At 39.3% G+C, this 22949-nt stretch overlaps 1 protein-coding gene across 13 annotated transcripts in view; it reads right to left on the bottom strand.

The window, feature by feature from the left end:
- CSNK1G1 (casein kinase 1 gamma 1) overlaps window positions 1-22949 on the bottom strand; it is a 188168-nt gene that overhangs the window by 40878 nt on the left and 124341 nt on the right. For all 13 annotated transcript variants that reach the window (XR_005525838.1, XR_005525841.1, XR_005525840.1 and 10 more), the window contains exons 5-6: window positions 6130-6281; window positions 4557-4791 (exon numbers count right to left, since the gene is read on the bottom strand). Coding sequence is in view for 10 of the 13 variants with exons in the window: in XM_039219050.1 (XP_039074981.1) it covers window positions 4557-4791; window positions 6130-6281 (387 nt within the window). In the remaining 3 variants the exon portion in view is untranslated. The remainder of the gene's footprint in view (window positions 1-4556; window positions 4792-6129; window positions 6282-22949) is intronic.

Genomic DNA, 22949 nt, shown 5'->3' with positions numbered 1-22949 from the left:
CAAGAGGCCTCTTGGTTGTAAAAATTCACTGGACAAATAGTTGCACTTTTGTTGGTTGGGCACTAGAGGGCAAAACTCTCCACATTTTCAATATTGATCAGTCCTGTAAAAAAGCCCAACTATTCTCCACAGCAAAGCCAAACATAAAGAATGCTTAAAAAAAAAGTAATAATAACAAACAAACAAACAAACAAAAACCCCCACACTTAAACCCACTAGAGTAACTAATAAAGTGATTTTCCAACTACTGAGCACCATGAACAACAGATGTGGTATATGGAATAATAGGAAAAATAATGGCTCCCAAGTTAGCTTATCTAGCTCTTGGCCCATTCTTTCCATTCATTTGATCCATGTGAAATTAAGCATGGCTGTCACCTACTTTGGGCCACAGTCTCCTCATCTGAAAATAAAGTGGTTGGGAGGCCTGGGTGGTTCAGTTGGTTAAGCATCAGACTCCTGATTTTGGCTTAGGTCATGATCTCTGGGTTTACATCGAGCCCAATGCAGAATGGGAAGCCTGTGGGATTCTCTCTCTCCCTCTCTCTCCACTCGTCTCCTGCTCGCTCACACACATGTGCGCTCTCTCTCTCAAAATAAATAAACGAGAAAAAATAAAAAAAATAAACGAGAAATGAAAGTAAGCTGACTTAGATAAGTCATTTTCCAGTTCTAAAATTCTAAAGTAATTAACCTATGATAATTTAACCCATTAATAATCAATCTATGATAATTTAATCCTTTCAAAAAAAGTGAGAGTCATGCTTTACTTCTGTACTTCTTTGAAAACTGCATTCATTTAGTTCAGAATTTCCACATGCCCTCATTTTTTTCATGAAGGATATTTTCCTGTTCAAAGAAGAAAGGTTTCAATACCAGTGGGACAAGTAGGACACAGAATTCTTCCACACTATAAAGGCCTGCTTTCAACCATTAAAAAAGATGTGCTTGGTTTACATGCATCACATCTTTAATTTTAGGTCAAATATATTTTGCTAGAGGAAAGGGTCTAGATGACCCAGTGTTCTTATCCTAACTTCAATCGTTAAAGAATACAAAATGGACTGTCTTAATCAGTGGGAAGGTGGCTAATCTGATGTGGTAATGTCAGGTTTAGGAGGCTTCTCTTGTTCCCTCTCATAAAATAGGCAATTCTCTCCAAGACATCTGAAGATACACTTCCCTTTTTCTTCATTACAACATAAAGAATGCTACACATTTAAATATGGGGGCACCTGGAGCCCCTCTGGAAAACAGTGTGGAGGTTCCTCAGGAAACTAACAATAGAACTCCCCTATGACCCTGCAATAGCACTGCTAGGAATTTACCCAAGGGATACAGAAATGCTGATGCATAGGAGCACATGTACCCTAATGTTCATAGCAGCACTCTCAATACCTAAAACATGGAAAGAGCCTAAGTGTCCATCCACGGACGAATGGATCAAGAAGATGTGGTTTATCTATACCATGGAATACGACATGGCAAAGAGAAACAATGAAATCTGGCCATGTGTGGCAACGTGGATGGACCTTGAGGGTGTTATGCTGAGCGAAATAAGTCAGGCAGAGAAGGACAAATATCACATGTTTGCACGTATAGGAGGATTAGGAGGAACTTAACGGAGGATCATGGGGGAGAAGAAGGGGGGAAATGGTGGGGGAAAGGGAGAGAGGCAAACCATGAGAGACTCTTGAATGCTGAGAAACAAACTGAGGACTGATGGATGGGGGGGGAGGGGGGAGATGGGCATGGAGGTGGGCACTTGTGAGGATGAGCACTGGGGGTTATATGGAAACTAATTTGACAATAAACTATTTGTAAAAAATAATAATAATAATAAATAAATAAATATGGGGGCACCTGGGTGGCTGGCCAGTTAATGTCCCACTTTTGGGGCTCCTGGGTGACTCAGTTTGTTAAGTGTCCGACTTCAGCTCAGGTAATGATCTCATGGTTCGTGAGTTGGAGCCCCGCCTTAGGTTCCATGCTGGCTTCAGATTCTGTGCCTCCCTCTCTCTGCCCCTCCCCTGCGTGCAATCTCTCTTTGTCTCTCTGTCCCTCTCTCTCTCTCAAAAATAAATAAACATTTAAAAAATTAAAAAAAAAAAAGTGTCCCACTCTTGATTTCAGTTGTCATGATCTCACCGTGAGTTGGGGCCCTGAATAGTGCAGAGCCTGCTTGGAATTCTCTCTCCCCCTCTCTCTGCCCATTGCCTGCTTGCTCTGCCTCTCTCAAAATAAATAAATAAACAAAACAACAGTATGATTCAAGGTCCTATGGAAACCTCTCTGCTTTGAGACCCTGGCCAGAGTTTAAAGGGCATATGACAACCATCTATAATGTATTCTCTTTAATCTGGAGAGGGCAAAATATGGTGACAGGTTCAATGTGACCCAAAAAACTCTGAACTCAGGAATTTCAGGTTTGGAGGTAAACTCAAAGTTCCAGCAGGAATGGCTACACCAAGAGATGAAAGAACCCAGTCTGATGACTGTACATGCTTAAAATGTATTTTGTTGAATAACTAAATAACTACCATTTAGAGTATTTGCTATTATGAGGCACTGTGCTAAATATATGCATTATATCTCATATTAATGTATTATTATCATACCCATTTCATAGATGAGATAACTGAGGCTGAGGAAAGACGGTTACTGTCTCCAAATCACACAGATTTCAGTACGAGAGCCAGGGTTTGCAACCCTTCTTCTTAACCATTATCTGTACCTTATACAAACATAACATTGACACCCATCCCTGTCTCTTCTTGCCTTTCCTGACAAGAATAATAAAATCAGAAGATGGATTGCTGTGCCTAGGAAGCAGGCATGAGAACAACTTCTAAAGTGTGTCAGTTAAACCAAATAATCATGACTTTCCTATTTATAACACAGTCTATTTCAGTAAAAAGGAAGGAAGAGGGGATATTGAACACTATGCAAGAGAACTATGTTACACATACTACTCATTCAACCCACGAACACATCCTTGTGAAATACTACTCTCACTTTACAGATAAGTTTCAGGAAGATTAAGTAACTTGTCCAAAATGACACAGATAATAAGTGGCATTGGCCCTTCAGGTCTAGTTTTAAAGTACTACATTTAGTTAAGGGAGAATTTCTGTATATTTACTGAAAAAAATTCTGACAACATTCAGGATTTCAATTTGAGTTGTATAACTTTGCAATATGATCATTACTCTTCACTAACACTAGCATCCTCATTTAAAAACTTATGCAGTTTTGTCAATAAGGCAACTCTGTAGTCATTTAGTCTTTAAAATACTTCTTAGTGGACAACACTTCATTAATAATTAAACACTCAATATAATTAGCTATGTCTAGGAATATTGAATCTGATAATCTTCTGTTTACGTGTCTACTCTCAAGAGTGGTGAATTTCTTTTTTTTAATTTTTAAGAGAGACACAGAGGGCAAGCAGGCAAGGGGCAAAAGAGAGAGGGAGACACAGAAATCTGAGGAAGGCTCCAGGCTCCAAGCTATCAGCACAGAGCCTGATGCAGGGCTCCAACTCATGAACTCAGTTGGCTTAACCAACTGAGCCACCTTGGTGCCCCATGAGTAGTGAATTTCAAACACAGTTTTACAATCACTATGGAATTTTTTCTTCAAACAGAATCTTCCAAAGAAGCCCAATATATAAAACAGATAAAAAAAAGGAAGCTTTTCTGGAGAAGCTAGTGAGGGGCCCAGGGCTTTGCCTATTTGGCTTTCCCACTGTTCCTTAGGCTTCTTGTACAAATATTCTCCCCTGGACTAGTTCCTCTAACAAGTAAGGTCTTCCGCCTTGACTGAGCTTTCACCAATTGTCTATCCTGAATAAAGTGCATGACTCCTCTATTTTCATTGAGTAAGACATAGGCTCTTCCTCAAAGAATTACTCACGGAATTATGCACAGTGACCAGAAGCCTAGTCCATGTTTTAGTGGCTCACTGTTCCCCAGTTCAGATACCAACCAACCTGATGTACTTCTCAGTACTGTCATATGTGGAGTCATTCATATATAAACACCAAATTCATCATTAGACTTGCTCAAATGCTATCATCTTAATACAATAATGAAAAGTGCCCACAGTGCTGATAAATTAAGCATTTGGAAACACAGTATAAAGAATTAAATAAGGGCTCCTGAGTAGCTCAGTCTGTTAAGGAACTGGCTCTCAGTTTAGCTCAGGTCGTGATCTTATGATTATGAGATTGAGCCCTTCATCGGGCTCTGTGCTGACAGCATGGATCCTGCTTAAGAGTCTCTCTCTCGCTTTCTCTCTCTCTGCCCCTCCGCTGCTCTCTCGCTCTGTGTCTCAAAATAAACAATAAAAAGAGTAAAAATTAAATAAATACCCTGTCAACAGGATACTTAGGAAAGTCACTACCTTACCATCTTAGTTTCTCAAGTATAAAAATCACTTGCATTGTGAAGTGAGAAGAGTCACACGTTGTAATGCACAATGGGGACAAAAGTATTATCGGAATAAAAAGTTATTTTAAGGACCCACCCCTTTCACTGAGCAGAAAATAAACACACCTTTGCCAAGATGCGTGTTGATAGACATATATCTTGCTGTTCCAGTTAAACTTTTGTGTTCCCTGTAAGGTATGTGTTTTTTGGTTTCAGGGTCAATGTATTCCTTGGCCAGTCCAAAGTCTATAATGTGTATAACATGCTCTTTCTTGTTGCCTTGTCGGCCAATCAGGAAATTCTCTGGCTTCACATCTCGGTAAATGAGATTCTTTGAGTGCACATATTCCATTCGAGAAAGCTAAAAGAGAATACACATTGATAAACATACTCTGAAGAAGTTTCTTGGGGGAAAAAAACCCATCAAAACGTTTTCTTTTATCAGCCCCAAGGTTTTAACTACTGAAATGAAAGTAAAACTCATTTCTTCACCACCCAGTCACTTCACTCTTGTAAACCAGAAAATATTCTGATACAAATGTATATATAACAAGTATCAAGATAAATGAAAGCACGGTTTAGGTCACAATGTTACAATTTGTAAATGATGAATAGAATTAGATGTTTTTATGCTACCTCAGGAAGTACACATTTGGGAGGCTCAAAGTATCCCCAGCCAGGATTATCACAATATGTTGGCAACCTCTGAAGACAACTGCCACTGTCACATTCACCTCCTGCCCACACCTTCCTATCCTCAGTCAGGTAGGCCTCCCAAACCTAGTTCCTTCTGCTTCAAAAGCATGGGAAGTAAGCTCCAGAGAAGTTAAGACTGCATTGATTTTACAAAGCTAGTCAGCAGCAGAGGTAGGAGAGCAGTTTTTGTGTGAAAGTAAATATAGCCCACAATAATAATCGTAAAATTATTTCAAATTTCATTGTTTTATTTCTATCCATGACACTTTCTACTTAGCATAGAAAGGGAAGCTGAGGCATTTGAATGCTGGACTCAAAAGTCAAAGTCAATTTTCTAACATTTCCAAGCTTTTACTGTAAAGTGGATGAGACTACCACCATTCGAGACCAATAAAGATGCATGTGCATCCTTCATCTGAGAGGCTGACAGACTTCTCAAAGAACTGCCTTAACTGCTTCTTGAACTGGCATTGCTGTGTAATTTGGATGGAGTGGAGAGAGCTGTCTCTTCAGCTGAGTCAGTCTCTGTAAAAATTGGAGGCCAGAGAGTTAAGACAGGTTCCTGGTCACACAACTTTGGAATCTGACTGTTAGGGCAGTGGGTTACATGGCCAATCCCTTCTTGGAGGCAAGGGTGAGGGGAGAGGACAAAACTTGACAGCCATGTGTTAAAAACCTATAAATAAAACATCAAGAAAATTACTTGGATTTGTACAATTTCACCTAATCATCCTCTTTCTCCCCAATCTAAATTATACGCTTCCACTTCAGTTAAGGGCAGGGTGTTGCTCCAAGGTGCAAATTCTTAAAATAGAGCAAAGAGAAGATGCAGTGTGCCTTCTCTAGGTGAATCCTTTTGGTCTAGCTTGCTTCCTAGAATGCCATCAAATCTCTGAGTGTGCATTCTCTAGGTGTCACGACAGCTGGGAGAGCACCAAAGGGGACTCAAGGATGCAGCTGGGGGACCCACCTATCTTTTTGCAGAATAGCAATGCCAACTTACCAACTGGATGGCTATCATTAACACAGTCTTCAAAGTAAAAGTTCGGTCACAGAGGTCAAACAAGTCCTCCAAGCTAGGGCCAAGGAGCTCCAGCACCATGGCATTGTATTTCCCACATGGTCCAAAGTAATACACCTGTGGAAGACCTTCACCTGCAAGCAGAGGAGAAATGGGGTGTAGAGTGGGGGACACAAAACCCAAAATACAAGATAGCTGCATCAGCACTGAGTAGCTATAAAGGAAGTACAATTTCTGAGATTACCATTTTCTCTCATAGTCCCTCCTGGAGAACCTAAACTGAGCACAGCAGCTTCAAAGGGAATAATGCATAGGAAAGGTGAGTCATCACCTAATCGCCTCAAACAAGCACCTGTTTGATACCACAGTGACAAAAGTATTTCTACTGCTATGGAAGACAAAGAATGGTCCCTGATCTATTTACTGGATCAGAGCATAAACTATTCTCCCCCAAGGAGACCCAAATGTGCACTATCCTAGAAGGTTCAAAAGACAGCTCACTGAGCTCAAAGGCCAGCCTAACAGGCCTTGTTGCATTAACTGGTTTCAGCTGAGCTCCCTAGGCTAACTGCCAAAGCCACATAGGGCTGTTTGCAACTGCTGCCCCAAGGAGAACTCTGACTGAAGGGCTGAGGTCACAGAGGGTGCAGCCTGGCCCTCTTCTCACAGGGAGTCTCTGTAGTTTCCTGTTTTCTATCAGCTGGGGCAAAGTCAACAGACAGCATTTGGTTACTGGTAAGTAATTTTGAAAGGAAAAGGAAAAATAAAACACAAGGCTGGGCTTTCCCTAGATTTGAAATTCATAGCTCTAAGATGCCAAAATCTAGACTTTCTCACCTTGTGAGAAAAAACTTGTAAACAAATTTCTCCCTTAGAGTGTATTGTAAATATGAGGCATTCAGTAAATATGTGTTAAATGGCACCATGTGAACAGTGGATATGACTGAGACTAGAGAGCATTTAAAAAAAATCTGGTCTCATAGAGCAGAAGCACTTCCATCTTACACATTTATATACACCATGTTCTGCAGCTATATATGCTACAGATTACTACTTGCTTCTGCCTACAAGGTTTTTTTTAAAGTTTATTTATTTATTTTGAGAGAGAGAGGGAGAGAGTGCCAGAGCGCAGAAGCAGTGGAGGGGCAGAAAGGAGGAGAGACAGAATCCTAGGCAGACTCCGTGCCATCAGCACAGAGCCCGATGCAGAGCTCGAACTCACAAACTGCAAGATCATTATCTGAGCAGAGATCATGACCTGAGCAGAAATCAAGGGTCGTACGCTTAACTGACTGAGCCATCCAGGTGCCCCTACAAGTTCTTTAGACAACAAAATCTCTCCTTCTCCCTATTCTTTTTATATGTATAGGTAGGATATAAGTAGAGGTGATTCTATCTGCTATAATCTAAATGTTTGTGTCTCCCCCTCATCCTTAAATTCATATGTTGAAAACCTAATGCCCAATGTGAAGGTTTTAAGAGGTGGGCCTTTGGGAAGTGATTATATCATGAGGGCAGAACCGTCATGAATGACATTAGTGCTCTTATAAGAGACTGTAGAGGGGTGCCTGGGTGGCTCAGTTGGTTAAGCATCCGACTTCAGCTCAGGTCATGATCTCACAGTTCGTGGGTTCAAGCTCCGGGTCGGGCTCTGTGCTGACAGCTCAGAGCCTGGAGCCTGCTTTGGATTCTGTGTCTCCCTCTTTCCCTCTGCCCCTCCCCCATTCGCACTCTGTCTCTCTCAAAAATAAACAAACATTAAAAAATTGAAAAAAAGAAAAAAAAGAGAGAGAGAGACTGTAGAGAGCTCCCTAGCTCCTTCCACCATGTGAGGACACAGCAAAAAGTCTGAAGAGGGTCTCCGCCAAAACCTGACCATGATGGCACCCTGATCCTGGACTTCCAGTCTCTGAAACTGTGCAAAATAAACTTCTGACTTTATAAGCCATTCAGTCTATTGGTATTTTGTTATAGCAGCCCAAATGGACTAAGACAATATCTACTACTTAAACCTTTCACCCAAGATGCCCAACCTTGTCCCCAGGATAAATCTTGTCTATCTGGAGTTGGTGTGCTTGTTGCCATGATAAGTGTTTTACTATTTCACGTGCTGCCAGAATCTATCTTGTTCCATCTAGGTACTAAGAAGCTTGAGTGTTTTAGTATGCTCATCCCCAGCTTGTATCATCTACTATAGCATACTCTGCTGCTGTCAGCTCCATAAATAGCCACTGAATTTTCCTTGTGCTTGTTTTGATTCTATCTCCAAAAGGAAATAAGATTTAATGTGAAGTGCCTTTTATCCCCCTGTTGTTCTGAACTCATTCTTCGGTATATTTAAAATACACAAAACCTAACAGCTGTTCCCAATGAGTTCTGCTGAAAAATCCAAAGCAGAACACGATCGTAGAGAGTTATTGCTTTTACTAATCAGACATATGGTAGATGGTAGTTTGGGGATCTTTCAAATTTATATGCTATGTAATAGTTTTTGATGTCACTAAAATTTGATTTTCCTCATATAAATATTATATTCTTTTAAAAAATTAGTATATTCTTCAAAACAGCTCGTGGCAGATCTGTTAGTTGCCTGTCTAGTATCCATTCTCTTCTTACTTCATAACAAATCTTCTGATTACTGCGAATAGCAACCTCCCCGCTTGTAACTTTCCAGCCTCCCTTGATAACAGCTATGACCAGTGAGACAGAAGCAGAAATTGCCGGATGAGATGGTTCTAGAAAAGCTCTTTCATGAGAGCTGACTCAAGTTGGAGGTATGCTCCCCTTTCAAGATGGCTTAAGCTCCAGAAGCCATTTAGAATCATCAGACACTTTGTGGATATCAAATAGTGGCAAGAATGAACAGAACAAAAAAGAAAAAAACAACAAACATGAGTCCCTGATAGCTGTGAAGTAACCAATGTTAGACATTCCTGCCTTTTTTTAATCCAAAAGAAAAATCAATCTGTATATTGACTGAACTGTTATTTAGACCTTTTTTCATAGCCAAATCTAATCCTAATTAATGAACATATTATTCTTTTAGTTGGATAAATTGCAAATCTGGGCACAATATCCTCCTTCTGAAGTACAAGCTATAAAAGTCAGATCTGCTTAGAAATATAATACTGACATAATTTCCTATACTTGCTTCTGATACTTAAAGATCAGTTTAGATGAGACAAATGATCATCTTGTTCTTGACAATCTTTAGTAATAAATCTAGGCATCTCTTGTTAGAAATTTCCATGTTCACGAGGAAGTCACAAAAGCATTCTGGGTGATGTCTGTAATTTGTAACTACGAGTTCTATTATTCATAACTCCACCCTAGTGCCTTCCAAGATGTGAGGCATTCCTGCTGGCTGCATTATTGCTCCTTGTATGAAATGCCCATATCTTGGGGTCAGGCTTCGAATGCTCAGGACAACTTTTAGATTACTAAGTAGCTTTGAAGTTTTTCTCAAAGATGGACTAGGTCCAAGATGCTACTAGAAAAAAGGCTCAAGTGAGCCTTCAAAAGTATTTGGTTCTGCTATCTACCCTGAAAATTCCCTCATGTCTGTCTGCTTTTTCATCTGTAAAGAGGAGAGGTTTGGACTGGTTTCCTCTTAAAACCAAAACTCTGACAATAGCTAGGATTTCCTTCTAGCTACCTCCTAGGTTCCTCTTTGTAAAGCCACAGAACCCATACGAATGAACGCTGTGTCTTCATGTTATAACAGAATATGTGTCGTTCAAATTACAAAGTAAGTTGGGAGTGGTAGTCAACCGGAAGTGTGTCTATTAGAAACAGCACCAAAGTGTTCAAAAACAGATGCAATGACTTCACTTCAAAACTACTAAATCAGAACTTCTGGTAGCAAATGTAAGCAAAGTTCCACACATGATTCTGAAGTGCTACCTCAGATGGAAAACTGTGTATCTAGAAGGTAGAAATAAAAAGCATTGCTATGTTTTATGATCAATATATTATGAGGACTTAGAAAACAGTCTCTTTCAGAAGTTCTTTCACATCAGAACATCTGGACTCAGTATCTTTTGACTGGAATCATTTTAAGGCTATTTAGAAGACTTGCCTGTTTACTTTGTTAGGTATTACAGGAAATATATGTGCCAAATAGAAAAGTCTCTTTGGGAGATGTAGCCATAATTTATTAGAACTATCTGTACAGGGGCGCCTGGGTGGCTCAGTTGGTTAAGTGCACAACTTTGGCTCAGGTCATGATCTTGCGGTTCGTGGGTTTGAGCCCCACGTCGGGCTCTGTGCTGACAGCCAGCTCAGAGCCTGGAGCCTGTTTTTGATTCTGTGTCTCCCTCTCTTTGACCCTCCCCTGCTCATGCTGTCTCTCCTTCTCTCGCAGAAATAAATAAAACATTAAAAAAAAATTAGAACTATCTGTACAGAAAGATGCCCACCTAAGTTCCACTCTGTTCCTAGTTTTTCACATGATTGCCCATTAAGTGGTCAAAGCTGGTGGTATAAGACACAGATATAAGCCCATTATGAAAGTCTGTCTCTTTGGTCAGAGATTAGCACACAGAAATTACTTATCCTGGGCTTCATTTAAATAAATAAATATACATAATTATATTAAAATTAAATATATATTTTATATTTGTTAACTATATAAATATAATTATATTGAGAGTGTATATTTAATATAATTTATATTTAAGTTATGTGTGTGTGTGTGTGTGTGTGTGTGTGTAATTATATTAGAGAGAGTGTAAGCCAGAGAGACGCTGAGGGAGAGGGACAGAATCTTAAGCAGGTTCCATGCTCAGCATGGAGCCTGACATGGGGCTCGATTCCACAACCCTGGGATCATAACGTGAAATGAAATCTAGAGTTAGATGCTCACCAACTGAGCCACCCAGGCGCCCCTCCTGGGCTGCATTTAAATAATAAATCCTATGTATTCTATTTCACTCTTCTGCAGAGCCATCTCGAATCCACTGCTTACAAAATTTTTAATCAATCAACATTATGCTACAAAATCCTTTAATAAGACAGGGGATGAGAACAGAGCCTTACCACACATGTGGTAAACATGGTACTTACTAAAAGTAATTACGAGGTTACAGGAAATGAAGTGAGAGAGGTGGGCAAGGCAGATATGCATTGAATTTTTTGATCCATGGTATTCAGAAACTAAGGTAGTTTTATAACTTCTCATCTGCTCTGGAAATAAATCACGAATAAGATCTCCCTCCTAAATTGGTGAACTATACAAAAGCCCAGGAATTAAAGAAGTAAATCCTGAAATCTCTTCTGAAAAATTTCTAATGGATTTTACTATATGTCCTTTAGTCACAGGTTCCATCTCTCTCTCTCTTTTTAAAAATGTTTATTCATTTTTGAGAGCGTGCGAGCACAAGTGGGGAGGGGCAGAGGGGGAGGTGGACAGAGGATCTGAAGTAGGCTCTGCGCTGATGCTGACGGCAGAAGGCCCCATGTGGGGCTCAAATTCACAAACCGTGAGATTATGACTTGAGTTGAAGGTGGATGCTAAACTGACTGAGCCTCCCAGGTGACCCCTCCCCAGGTTACATCTCTTATAAACCAAAACTGCAAGGTTATATAAACCCTGCACATGTTATCTTGCATATTTTCGCAGGGTACTATGAAACAGCTTTCCCATCCATCAATAACATATTCTTACAAATCCTGCCGGACATAAGGCTCACACGTACATCAAGTGATACAGAACAGGAAGTGTACACTACAGGTAATTTTCAGTCTGTTATAAATTTAACTTGAGTTAAACATACCAAATCAAGGATAATGGCTTCTGTGTCATCCAAGCTGTTACCTAAAAAGATTCCATAAAACATTGTGAACAGTAACTACTCTAAGTAGAGATATTTTTAAATGCACCTCAGGCTGAGAACTGAAATAGAACCACCCTGAAGCTTTTGGTAATTTGATCACATTATTGCCTAATAATTAGCCTTTCATTCTCTTTGAAAAACTAAATTACCCAGCTGTGAAGCAAGTTCAAATAAATCCCATACCTACATTAATATCTGGATGTAAAAAATAACACCTTAATATTTCTATAAAAAATAAGTATACGTTGGTTATGACTGTCTTCTGAAGTCAGGGCTGGAGAAAACCTTTAAGGACATAATGACTTTGGCAATTCCTTTCTTTTGTTTTGTTTATACAGTTTGATTTTTTAATTTTTAAGGAAATAAGACAGCTCTTCTTCAAAACTTAACTGTCCCATGGTAGTGCCTTCTAGCACAACTACTCAATGTTCCTTAGGGTCTATGAGTTGTCAGGGAATTACTGTTCATATAGAGAATTACTGTTCATATGGGGAATTATCATCAGGATTAATGATAATATTAAACAACTCCACTTAACAAGAAAGCAGAAAGAACAGGCAGATAAACAGGATGATATGCCATAGTTAGAAGTGAAAGGGGAAAATAAAAGCAAAGCCTTTAAAACTGAGAAAATGACTCTATAAAAGCAATGAATTACAAAGATATGAAACAATACAGGTGTTTCTTTTATTTCATTTCTCTGACTCTGAAAAATGCCTCTCTACAGTACGAACCAGCTGACGTATGAAATCTACTCAAAATGCTGGCTTAAAAAAAACAACAGTAAAACCCCAAAACCCCAGCTAGACTCAGAATTAAGGCAGGATTACTTTGTCCTATAATGAAAAATGTTTTACCGTCATCTTGTTCACAGGCCTCTTGGGAACTTGAATACTGCTGGACATATGCTGCTAACATCAGCTCAAATTTGTATGGTGGGGGAAGAGAAGGTGAGCAAAGGCAGGAGCAGATGAATAATCTCAGGTTTCTGAGTCACAAAAATTTAACTTTTATAGTTTTTCTACCATGCACACATGGTTACCAAGGCCTTTGGCCACAAAGCACAAAGTTTTATTTATCCAAAGGAGCCAGGAAAGAAAGTCCAAGGTAGGAGAAAAGATTTCTTCTGTATTAGTATCTAAAATAAAAACCATTTAAAAATGTGTTGGGTGGGGGTAGAAGATCTCTTCTTTTTCCAAAAAGACTAACTCAGCTCAGAACTGGTAAAAATTTATGGGAGGGGGTGCCTGGGTGGCTCAGTTGTTTAAGCATTCAACTTCAGCTCCGGTCAGGATCCCACAGTTCGTGGGTTGAAGCCCCACGTTAGGCTCTATGTTGACAGCTTGGTACATGGTGCTTGCTTTAGACTCTGTGTCTCTCTTTGCCTCTCCTCTGCTGCCGTGCTCTCTCTCAAAAATAAGTAAATAAACATTAAAAAAAAATTTTTTTAAATTTACAGGATAAAAACCCAGTCTCCGAAAAATCTCTGCTCTCTTTAGTACTGCATGCATTCACAATTCCTGTGCTTAAGTTATAGAGAAAGAATATGTATTCAGTTTCAAAAGCTGAAAGGAGATACACACTTTTTTTTTTTTTTGAAGTTTATTTATTTGAGAGAGAGAAGAGAGAGAGAGAGGAGAGAGAGAGAGTGCAAGCAAGGCAGGGGCAGAGAGAAGGGAAGACACAGAATCTGAGCTGTCAGTACAGAGTCCGATGTGGGGCTCAAACCCACGAACCATGAGATCATGACTTGAGCCGAAGCTAGACACCCAACTGACTGAGCCACCCAGGAGCCCCAAGAGATACACAATTCTTAATACATACCTGAACAACAATAACTAAAAAGTCAAGAAAGTTCTAGCAAGCACTTAAAAGGAATTAAATAAAAAAATGAGGTCACTTAAAGAACAGTGAACTCCTTGACAACCCTACCCCACTCTTATTATACTTTCTTTGTCCATGTGTCTGTCTGCCTTACTAACAGAAGACTGAAGGCAGTGACTATTATGTGTTAATTATGTTTGTGTATCAGTGCCTACCATGGGCCTAAGCACATGGTAGAGAAGGTCAGGATAAGTACTAAATAAATAAATAATAATTCAACGAAATGTCAATGAATTTTCTATTTGGAATGCACAATACCTACTTCAAAATGCTAAAACACACATATATAAAGCAAAACAGCTTAGTCAGATTTTAAATGTGCAGAACATGCTAACATAGTAAATACTTCTGATTAGTTCCTGTTTGAATTTCCTAGGAATATTTAAAAAAAAGTTCTGTTGGGCAAGTCACCACTATGAAGATTCCACATAATTCAGAGTTGTAATATTTCTACAGTGACTTTCTTCTGTCTGTTCTTCCATGATGGTTGTACACAGTCATCTGTAGTTTTACCTTGCTGTTCCCACATGCAGGTGAACTATGTGAACTATTCACTTTAGTTAACAGTACCAAAAGCTACACACAAACAAATGTAAATTTCTTCCCCTCTCTCCCAAAAGCACCTGCCCATCCAAATAGATTAAATGACCAAAAAAATTAGTCATCTGAGCCGTCTAATGTGCAAAGATAGTCTGATGACATCTTCCTACCCTTTTCTGCTCCCACTCCACTTATATAGGCACAAATTCTTGACTTTGCTCCTGGCTAACCTGGAATTACATGGTCTTTTCTATACAGAGGTAGCCCTTTTCCATTTCACTTGAACCTCATAGTTGTCCTGTGAAGAAAACAGGGAAATACTAATACATTCCATTTTATATATGAGATAAGACACCCTAAGAGATGCTGTGTGATCATCCTACATACAAGGGTGCCCAAGTAACACAACCAGATCTCTCCACTCTCCAATTCACCACTCTCTTCTTCCATTAAGCTACCTATATTCTCTACCTCTGTTCTTCTTCCCTTTCATTCACGTGGTTACCCAAGTTATTTTCTGTATTTCCTATACTCTCTCTTTCAAACCACATGCCTTTTTGGTTAACATTTAGGTTTTTTTTTTTTTTTTAGCAATTCTCTGTCACTGTTCTAGGATATAAATCCCCTGCTGTATTACACAAGCAGCTTCATCTGTCCTATTCATCCCCTGGGCTCCCATTATTTTTATATCACCTCCATGAATACTATCTTTCCAGCTTTCCTATCATATGTCCATCTCTCTGCAGTTCTTGACCTTTGTCAATTCCAGTCACCAGTCCAGATAAGGGCCACTTGGGGCATTACTTTTAGAAATTATAAAAGTGAATATATACACATTTAAACAGTCAAATACAATAGCAAAACAAAAGCAGTACAGAAATATAGGAAGAAAAAGTATTCATATCCATAACAGATCAGACACATATACATAATTAATACTTTTCTGCAACTTCATTTTTAATTTAATTTTATATAGTAGACAATTTTCTTGTCATCTAATGGATATACCTCATTTATCTAAATAGCTACAGAGTATCCTACCCTATGATATAGCATATTTGCTTAAGTTTTCCTGTAGATGGACTTTTTGGTTGTATATTACTTGTTATCAGAAATAGATACTATAGAGAACAGTTATTGCTTTTGCCTGGCCTGTATCCTCTTCCTCTAATAACAACATTTTTCTCTTCCAGTAGGAAAGCACCATTTCCTTGATGTTACTTCATGTGGTTAAAGCAGGGTCAAGTCCTTTCCGAAGGATATGACTCAAGCCAGGTTATTCGGAGTATTCTATTCCCCTGCCAGGGGGAAATGGGTCAAGGATGTGTACTTGTGGGCACTTGGGTCACTCAGTCAGTTAAGCTTCTGACTTTGGCTCAGGTAATGATCTCACAGTTTGTGAGTTCGAGCCCCCATGGTGGGCTCTGTGCTGACAGCTCACAGCCTGGAGCCTACTTGGGATTCTGTGTCTCCCTCTCTCGTTGCCCCCTGCACTGTCTCTTTCTCTCTCAAAAATAAATAAACATTAAAAAAAAAAAGAATGCATGTTTGACTCATATCAGTACAATGAGAGTCAACTCTAGTACTTCTGTGGAACTATAGAGAAGAGAGAACAATTCCTCCATACTCCCTCCCTCACTGCTAAGCTGGAAGGAGTTTATTAGCCTGAAGCTACCGGAGACTATCACATTAAAATAGGGACACTACCTATCTGAAACTCAAACACAGAAAAAGCAGAGCTGAGAGAAACAGAGACAGATAATTATGTCACATAACCTGAGGACCAAGGACAATGTTGGTCTTGGATCTGGCTGGCCTGCAGTGAGAATATTGCTAGACTTACCAGTTCTGTGAGCCAAGAAATTCTTCCCCTCTCCTTGCCCTCCCAAGCAAGCTTGAACTCTATCATCTAAAATGAAAGAGGCTACAAAAATATGCATATAATATAGCAAAAATCCTTGTGCCTACATTTGTGGACATGACTGCAAATGTATCTTGAGGGTAAAATCCCTTAAGAGAAAATGCTGAGTCAAGGGGCATGTGTATTTAACATTTCATTATATATTACCAAATTGCCAGAGGTCTAAATCTTCGTTGGTCCCTGCTGTGTCTCTAGTCCTGGGCCTACTTTCAATATAAGTCATATTACTTAAGAATGTAGGCCCGTGGAGAATTTGAAAATGCTTTCAGAACCCGTCTTGATCTATTATTCCCAAAGCTCCAGCTCCAGGTTATCTTCTCTCTTATATTTAGCCACAACGTGTCTGAAGGCAACCCTAAGCTTTTTATTGATATTTCAAAGTCAAGAGACTTTCCTACCCCATTATTTGTTCCATGCTACCATTAGAAAATTTCCCTCAAAGCATACCCCTATCACAAAAGTCTATTGGCCATAAACTGCTTTATAGTTTATGAAGTATTTTTATATAAGTTCTCCCATTTAATCCTAACAATTAGTACATATAGGTATTACCTATTCCCATTTTATAAGTAAGGTAATTGATCTGAAGGGACTTGCTCAGGTCATGTAATGAGTGGTACAGCCAAGACCTGAATCCCCAACTTCTGCCTCTAAGTCTCAGGCTCTTTTACTCTACTGCCTCTACCCATCTGTGCTCTAAGTTCATAGACATCTAGAGTGGCAGTAAGTTCTAACAGGTCACATTACTTAGAAAGGAGATTAATCAGTTTTGTAAAGATTCAATAACACATGGCCTATATATGAACCTAATGGACAAGATACTAATGATGTTGACACACTATGAACTCAAGTAATAAAGGAAGCATAATATTTCCCTTATAAAAGCCCAGGTAAGAATAGATTAAGAGTGCATAAGTGCAGGGGCCCCTGGGTGGCTCAGTCGGTTAAGTGTCTAACTTCGGCTCAGGTCATGATCTCACATTCGTGGGTTTGAGCCCCGTGTCGGGCTCTGTGCTGACAGTCAGCTCAGAGCCTGGAGCCTGTTTCAGATTCTGTATCTCCCTCTCTCTCTGACCCTCCTCTGCTCACGCCCTCTCTCTCTCTCTCTCTCTCTCTAAGAAATAAGTAAAACGTTAAAATTTTTTTTAAAAACAAAAGAAGCCTATTAACAAATTAAACACATCATTTATGAATTCAGAAGGCAGCTTGGCATACACTTAGAATAACACAGAAAGTATAAAAAAACAGATAAGCATTTGTTTTCATTAACTTTGGGCCCATTTAACAAACTGTTCCTAAAAGTTCTTGGATTTAAAAAAAGAAAACACTAAGGCACACAGTCTAATCATAGCACAGAAGCAGAGTGCCACCTACCACTGAACTCTCTTAATATTGTAATACCATTCCTCAATATCAAAATAGCCTTGGGAGAGTAAAGGACCAAGTGTTACCCTCACTTTCTGAATGGAAGCACAGAGGTTAAGTGGCTTGCCACAGAACCACCAGTCAATGGAACAGATGCTACAGCCTGCCATTCTTTTCTCATTTGAGCCTTCACCCAAATATCTCTCCACTAAGAACAGATGTGACCTGATAGATCATTGAAGATGACCATATAACTCTGGTCACTGAGGAGGCATGAAGACTTGCAAGGAAGCAAAGTGAACTCATTTATCTTGCTGATTTTCAGCTAGTCTGAGGAATAAGTGCTATAAAGTTCCTGCTTCCAGTTTCAAATTCAATTAAGGTCAGAGTCTGGTGGTCAGGCTGTGCAGTCATCAAACATCATATGTGAGAAGAGAAGGCTATGGGAACAGTAAAGAGGGGCATCTAACCTTGACTGAATGGGATAGAAAAGGTTTCACAGAGCAGGGGCCACAGGCTGAATCTTGATGGTTAAAAGCTGATTAGGCTGGGGTGGAGAGAATGAATCCTGCAGACTGAGGGAGCGTATAGGTAGCTAAAAGCAAAGAGGCAAAAGCTCTCTGAAATGAGAAAAAAACTAAGACTAATTTGCTCTCTCCCAGAGTTCTTTTCTTTCTTTTTTTAAATGTTTATTTACTTTTGAGAGAGAGAGACAGAGACACAGAGTATGCATGGGTAAGGGCCAGAGAAAGAGACACAGAATCCGAAGCAGGCTCCAGGCTCTGAGCTGTCAGCAAAGAGCCTGATGCAGGGCTCAAACTCAGACCGTGAGATTGTGACCTGAGCCGAAGTCAGATGTTCAACTGACTAAGACACCCATGTGTCCCCAGAGTTTTTTCCTTTTAATTGTGAACCACCAGCTGGTTTAACAAATGTTCCTAAAAATTATGGCAGAGGTCATTAATAAAGTTGAAAAGGCAGAGATAGCTGAGTAAATAAAAAGATCATAGGAATAAAGAGGAAAAATAAGAATTTTTTGTGAGTATTATACACCCATATTGCCTTAGTACATCTTTAATAGTTTCACAGAAAGTATTTTAAGTGTACACTAGGAACACACCATTGCATTATAGCAGCATGAAAAGAAATACAATGCAAGCCATGAATGCAAACCATGAATTTCTTTTTAAATTTTCTATAAGCCACACTTTTAAATAGATAGAAAAAAGAATTAGGTGGAATTAAGTTTAATAATATATTTTATTTAACTTACATCTAAAATATCAAAGCTTCAACATATAATCAACTTAAAAATTACTGTAATATTTTACATTATTGATGGGGGAAAGGGGGACTAAATCTTTGAGATTCAGTGTGTATTTTATACTTCCGGCATATTCGGGTTAGGTATAGGTGTTAATTCAGGTGCTCCATAGGCACATGTGGCTAGTGGCTCAGCTCTATAAGGAGTTTTGAGAAAGAGAAATGAGGCTGGTTTATGCACAAAAGAAATGGTGCAGAAAAGAGGTTCTGTACTTAGAAATCTGCATCACCCCAACCAAGGAGCCTTCTCCACTTCTCCAGCCTACAACTCTCTCTTTCCTCTCAACTTTTCAGAATAGCTATTTCTGTTCGAGTTGTCTCCCTTTTGGAAAATAGTTAAGGGCAGTGCCTACTCTTGTTCACCACTATATCCCCAGGGCTTAGCTTAGAACAGTACTTATCCCAAGTGGGATGCTCAATGAATAATTCTTTAATAAATGCACGAACAGATATATAGCTGCCTCTGGGCTTTAGCTTATTTTGTACTTGGAAGCCCTTCCTTACTCTTCTATTTGAACATGTCCAAGTAAATCATACCTCTTTGAAAGTGCAGCCCCTAGCTACCACCCTCTCTATAAAGCCTTCCATGTTTCCCATAATTAGTAGCCATTTCTCCCTTCAGAACTTCTGTATCATTTTATCTGTGGTACCTTAAAAAAAAACACCTAACATTCCACTGTTTTTGTTTGCATTATAGTTATTCACATACATTAGTGAGCTCCTTGACAGAAACACAATAATATCTCTTGATAAACATGCTGGAAGCTCAATAAACATAACATTTCCTTTTCCTCTAGTCTCTTGAAGGACAGAGACTATACAACTCATAAATCTGTGGACCTCAAATCACTCAGTATAGTGCTCTGGACACAGCTGACGCTCAGCTTCATCTCACTGCATTATGACTATAGTAATTATTAGCACGAGACTGCTATAGGCTGGTAAGTAATGATAAATCAAAGCAATATGAAGTATAAAGAAAGAGAAAATATAGGGAAAAGTTAAAATTGTGTCAGACTGTTGAAAGCATAAAAGTAGGGAGCTGACAAACTTCTTTTAAATGGGAGGAACAGGAATTACTTGCTTACAAGTTGTTCAAAGAAGATGACAATACAAGTGGTCACAAATGTTAAAAATTTTTTTGCGTTGGTCTTTGTCTTAAGCATGCTTTATAGGTGAGTTATATTCTACAAATACTAACGGGCTTAGTTGGCAATTTGATTACTATTTTGAAAGGAGGTACAGGGACTTATCTGTCTTTTGTAGTCTATTACTGGAACTTAAAGAAAATATTGTCTTTCACCAATGACACTGACAGACACTGGAAAGGAATTTAAGATAAAAAAATTGTTTTTAATGTTTATTTATTGTTGAAAGAGAGAGAGGGAGAGAGAGAGAGAGAGAGAGCATGCACGAGTGAGCGAGCGGGGGAGAGGCAGAGAGAGAGGGAGACACAGAATCCAAAGAAGGCTCTGGGCTCTATGCTGACAGCTCAGAGCCCAATGCAGGGCTCAAACTCATGAATTGTGAAATTGTGACCTGAGCCCAGGTCAGAAGCTTAACCGACTGAGCCACCTAGGTGTCCCTAGAATTTGTTAAGTTTTAACACAAGACAGTAGATACATGCTTCCACCTTCTTGTAACTCAAAGGAATAATTCACTACAGTGATTCATCTCTTTCATTCCATAGTACTCCACAGCTTTAAGGATGTTGTGAAATGTTACTTTCTTTCTTGAAGGTTAACCTTGACAAGTTGTGAATTAGGAGGGGATGGTCCCTGAGGGCTATGGACGGTACTCTGACGGTCACTGAACTTACTCTAGCCCTTAGCTTGGGCTGAAACTTCTCCTGCCTGTGCCTTTCTTAAAAATGCATTCCCTGTTGGCAATCACTAAGCCATTCTTAATGAGTGAAGAATGGGTATGAGGATACTGAAGGAAGAGAAACGTGCAGGTACACAGTAAAAGAGGTGTGCATAAAAACAGAAAAGAAAAGTATTAGCTAGAACTGAAGGAGAAAACAGCATCAGAAGCTTCAGGTTCTGGGTTGATTTATAAGCAAGCTCCTACCGACTGATCAACTTTTCCCTAACTTTTTACCCGTATAAGCACTATACCAGTTTTCTGCAACTAATCACAATTCTCCAGCTCATTCCACTTACATATAAGTTACTTGGGTCTATTTTTGGAAACCTGCCTTCTATTTTTTCATGCAGTTCATTAAAAGATGACAAAATCCGGGGCGCCTGGGTGGCTTAGTCGGTTAGACGTCCGACTTTCGCTTAGGTCATGATCTCGCGGTTTGTGGGTTCGAGCCCCACGTCGGGCTCTGTGCTGACTGCCAGCTCAGAGGCTGGAGCCTGTTTCAGAGTCTGTATCTCCGTCTCTCTCTGACCCTCCCTTGCTCATGCTGTCTCTCTCTCTCTCCCCCGTAGAAATAAANAAAAAAAAAAAAAAAAAAAAAAAAAAAAAAGACAAAATCCAAGTAACAAATTCTGTCTTCAGACTGAACAAGTATCTCTAGCAGTTCTACACTTTGCAAAACAACGCATCAAAAGGTGTTTAGTACTTTGTGTTACTGTGAGGTGTATGCAGTCCAATTTCTGTAATAAACTCATAGCATTCTGTTTGCAATTAAAGAGATTACTGGCACAACAAGTCTTCACCAGTAAAATGTTTAAAATAGAATCTCCTCCCACCCCCCCACGACCAGGAGGGAGTGGGACAAATTTTGTGTACGTAATTAAAGGTAATCACTCAATATGCTTCATGTGACTTAGAGTTATTTGAGAGTTTTAAGAGGCAAAGAAGGGCCACATGGGGTTTGACTCTAACAGATAAGAAAGTCTCTTACAGCAGTACATATAAACTTTTCTGCTTTTATTTCACTATTCCACAGAGCACACTGTTAGCCATAATATGAGAAATGTCTCAATTCTCTAAACTATGAAAAACACACACAAAGGATACACAACTATAGAATTTATCCTAGTCCAGAAGTGTACCAAATGCTGGGCTTCAGGAAAATCAGTTTTCTTTGTTCGGCTAACTAGTGAGGCTAGTTAATACAGATTTAGGTTATGATCTTCAGAAGAATGAACAGACATTCATAGAAATATCACTACTAAATCAGCCCCATTAAAGATTAGCAATTATTTGTACTAAGTATGTGAAATACATGCTTCCAAGGCCAGTATGTGAAAACGACCCTTTCTATTTTTTTTTCATAAAATTTAGCATTAGCCACAGATTGGACTTAATACCGTAACATCAATGAAAGTATTTAAATGTCCTTTTAAAATGTTTTCTAGACAATGTGCATAGATTTGAGAACACACACTCAGCCACATACACACTTTTAAAGGAAAGAATGAAGACCACACCACACATTTCCTTGTCTAAAGATAATTCCAGGAGGGAGTGGGCAAAATGGCAGAGAAGTAAGGAGCTCCATACTTGCACTCGCGCCCATACATCACGGAAAAGATCTGAAGCCACTGGAAACCTTACAAAACCTGAGAGATTGGGAGAAAAAGGACGCAGAATTCACTGAGAAAGCTTTCTAACGGCTACCTCAGGAAACAAGCCAGAGTACACAAGGTTGAGAGTCCCAAATATCACTACTAATAGGAAAATAAAATAACCAAGGTCCCAACAAGAGAGACCAAGAGATACCATTCAAAAAACACTCTCTGAAAGGATAGGCCCTGGACACTCAAAGAGTCTTCTTGGATATAGCAGCGCTCATAGATACAGAGAGCATTAACAGGTCTTTAAAACCAACAAGAGCCGGAAAGCTAACTAAAATGACGAAACGAAAGAGCTCTCCTCCAAAGAAACTCCAAGAAGAAATGACAGCTAATAAACTCAAAACAGATATCAGCAGCATAACTGAACAAGATTTTAGAATAATAATGGTAAAATTAATAGCTGGG

Source organism: Hyaena hyaena, unplaced genomic scaffold (genome assembly GCF_003009895.1).
Source record: "Hyaena hyaena isolate Hyena2069 unplaced genomic scaffold, ASM300989v1 scaffold_15, whole genome shotgun sequence".
Taxonomy (NCBI): domain Eukaryota; kingdom Metazoa; phylum Chordata; class Mammalia; order Carnivora; family Hyaenidae; genus Hyaena; species Hyaena hyaena.
This window is presented reverse-complemented; position numbering and strand designations above follow the sequence as displayed.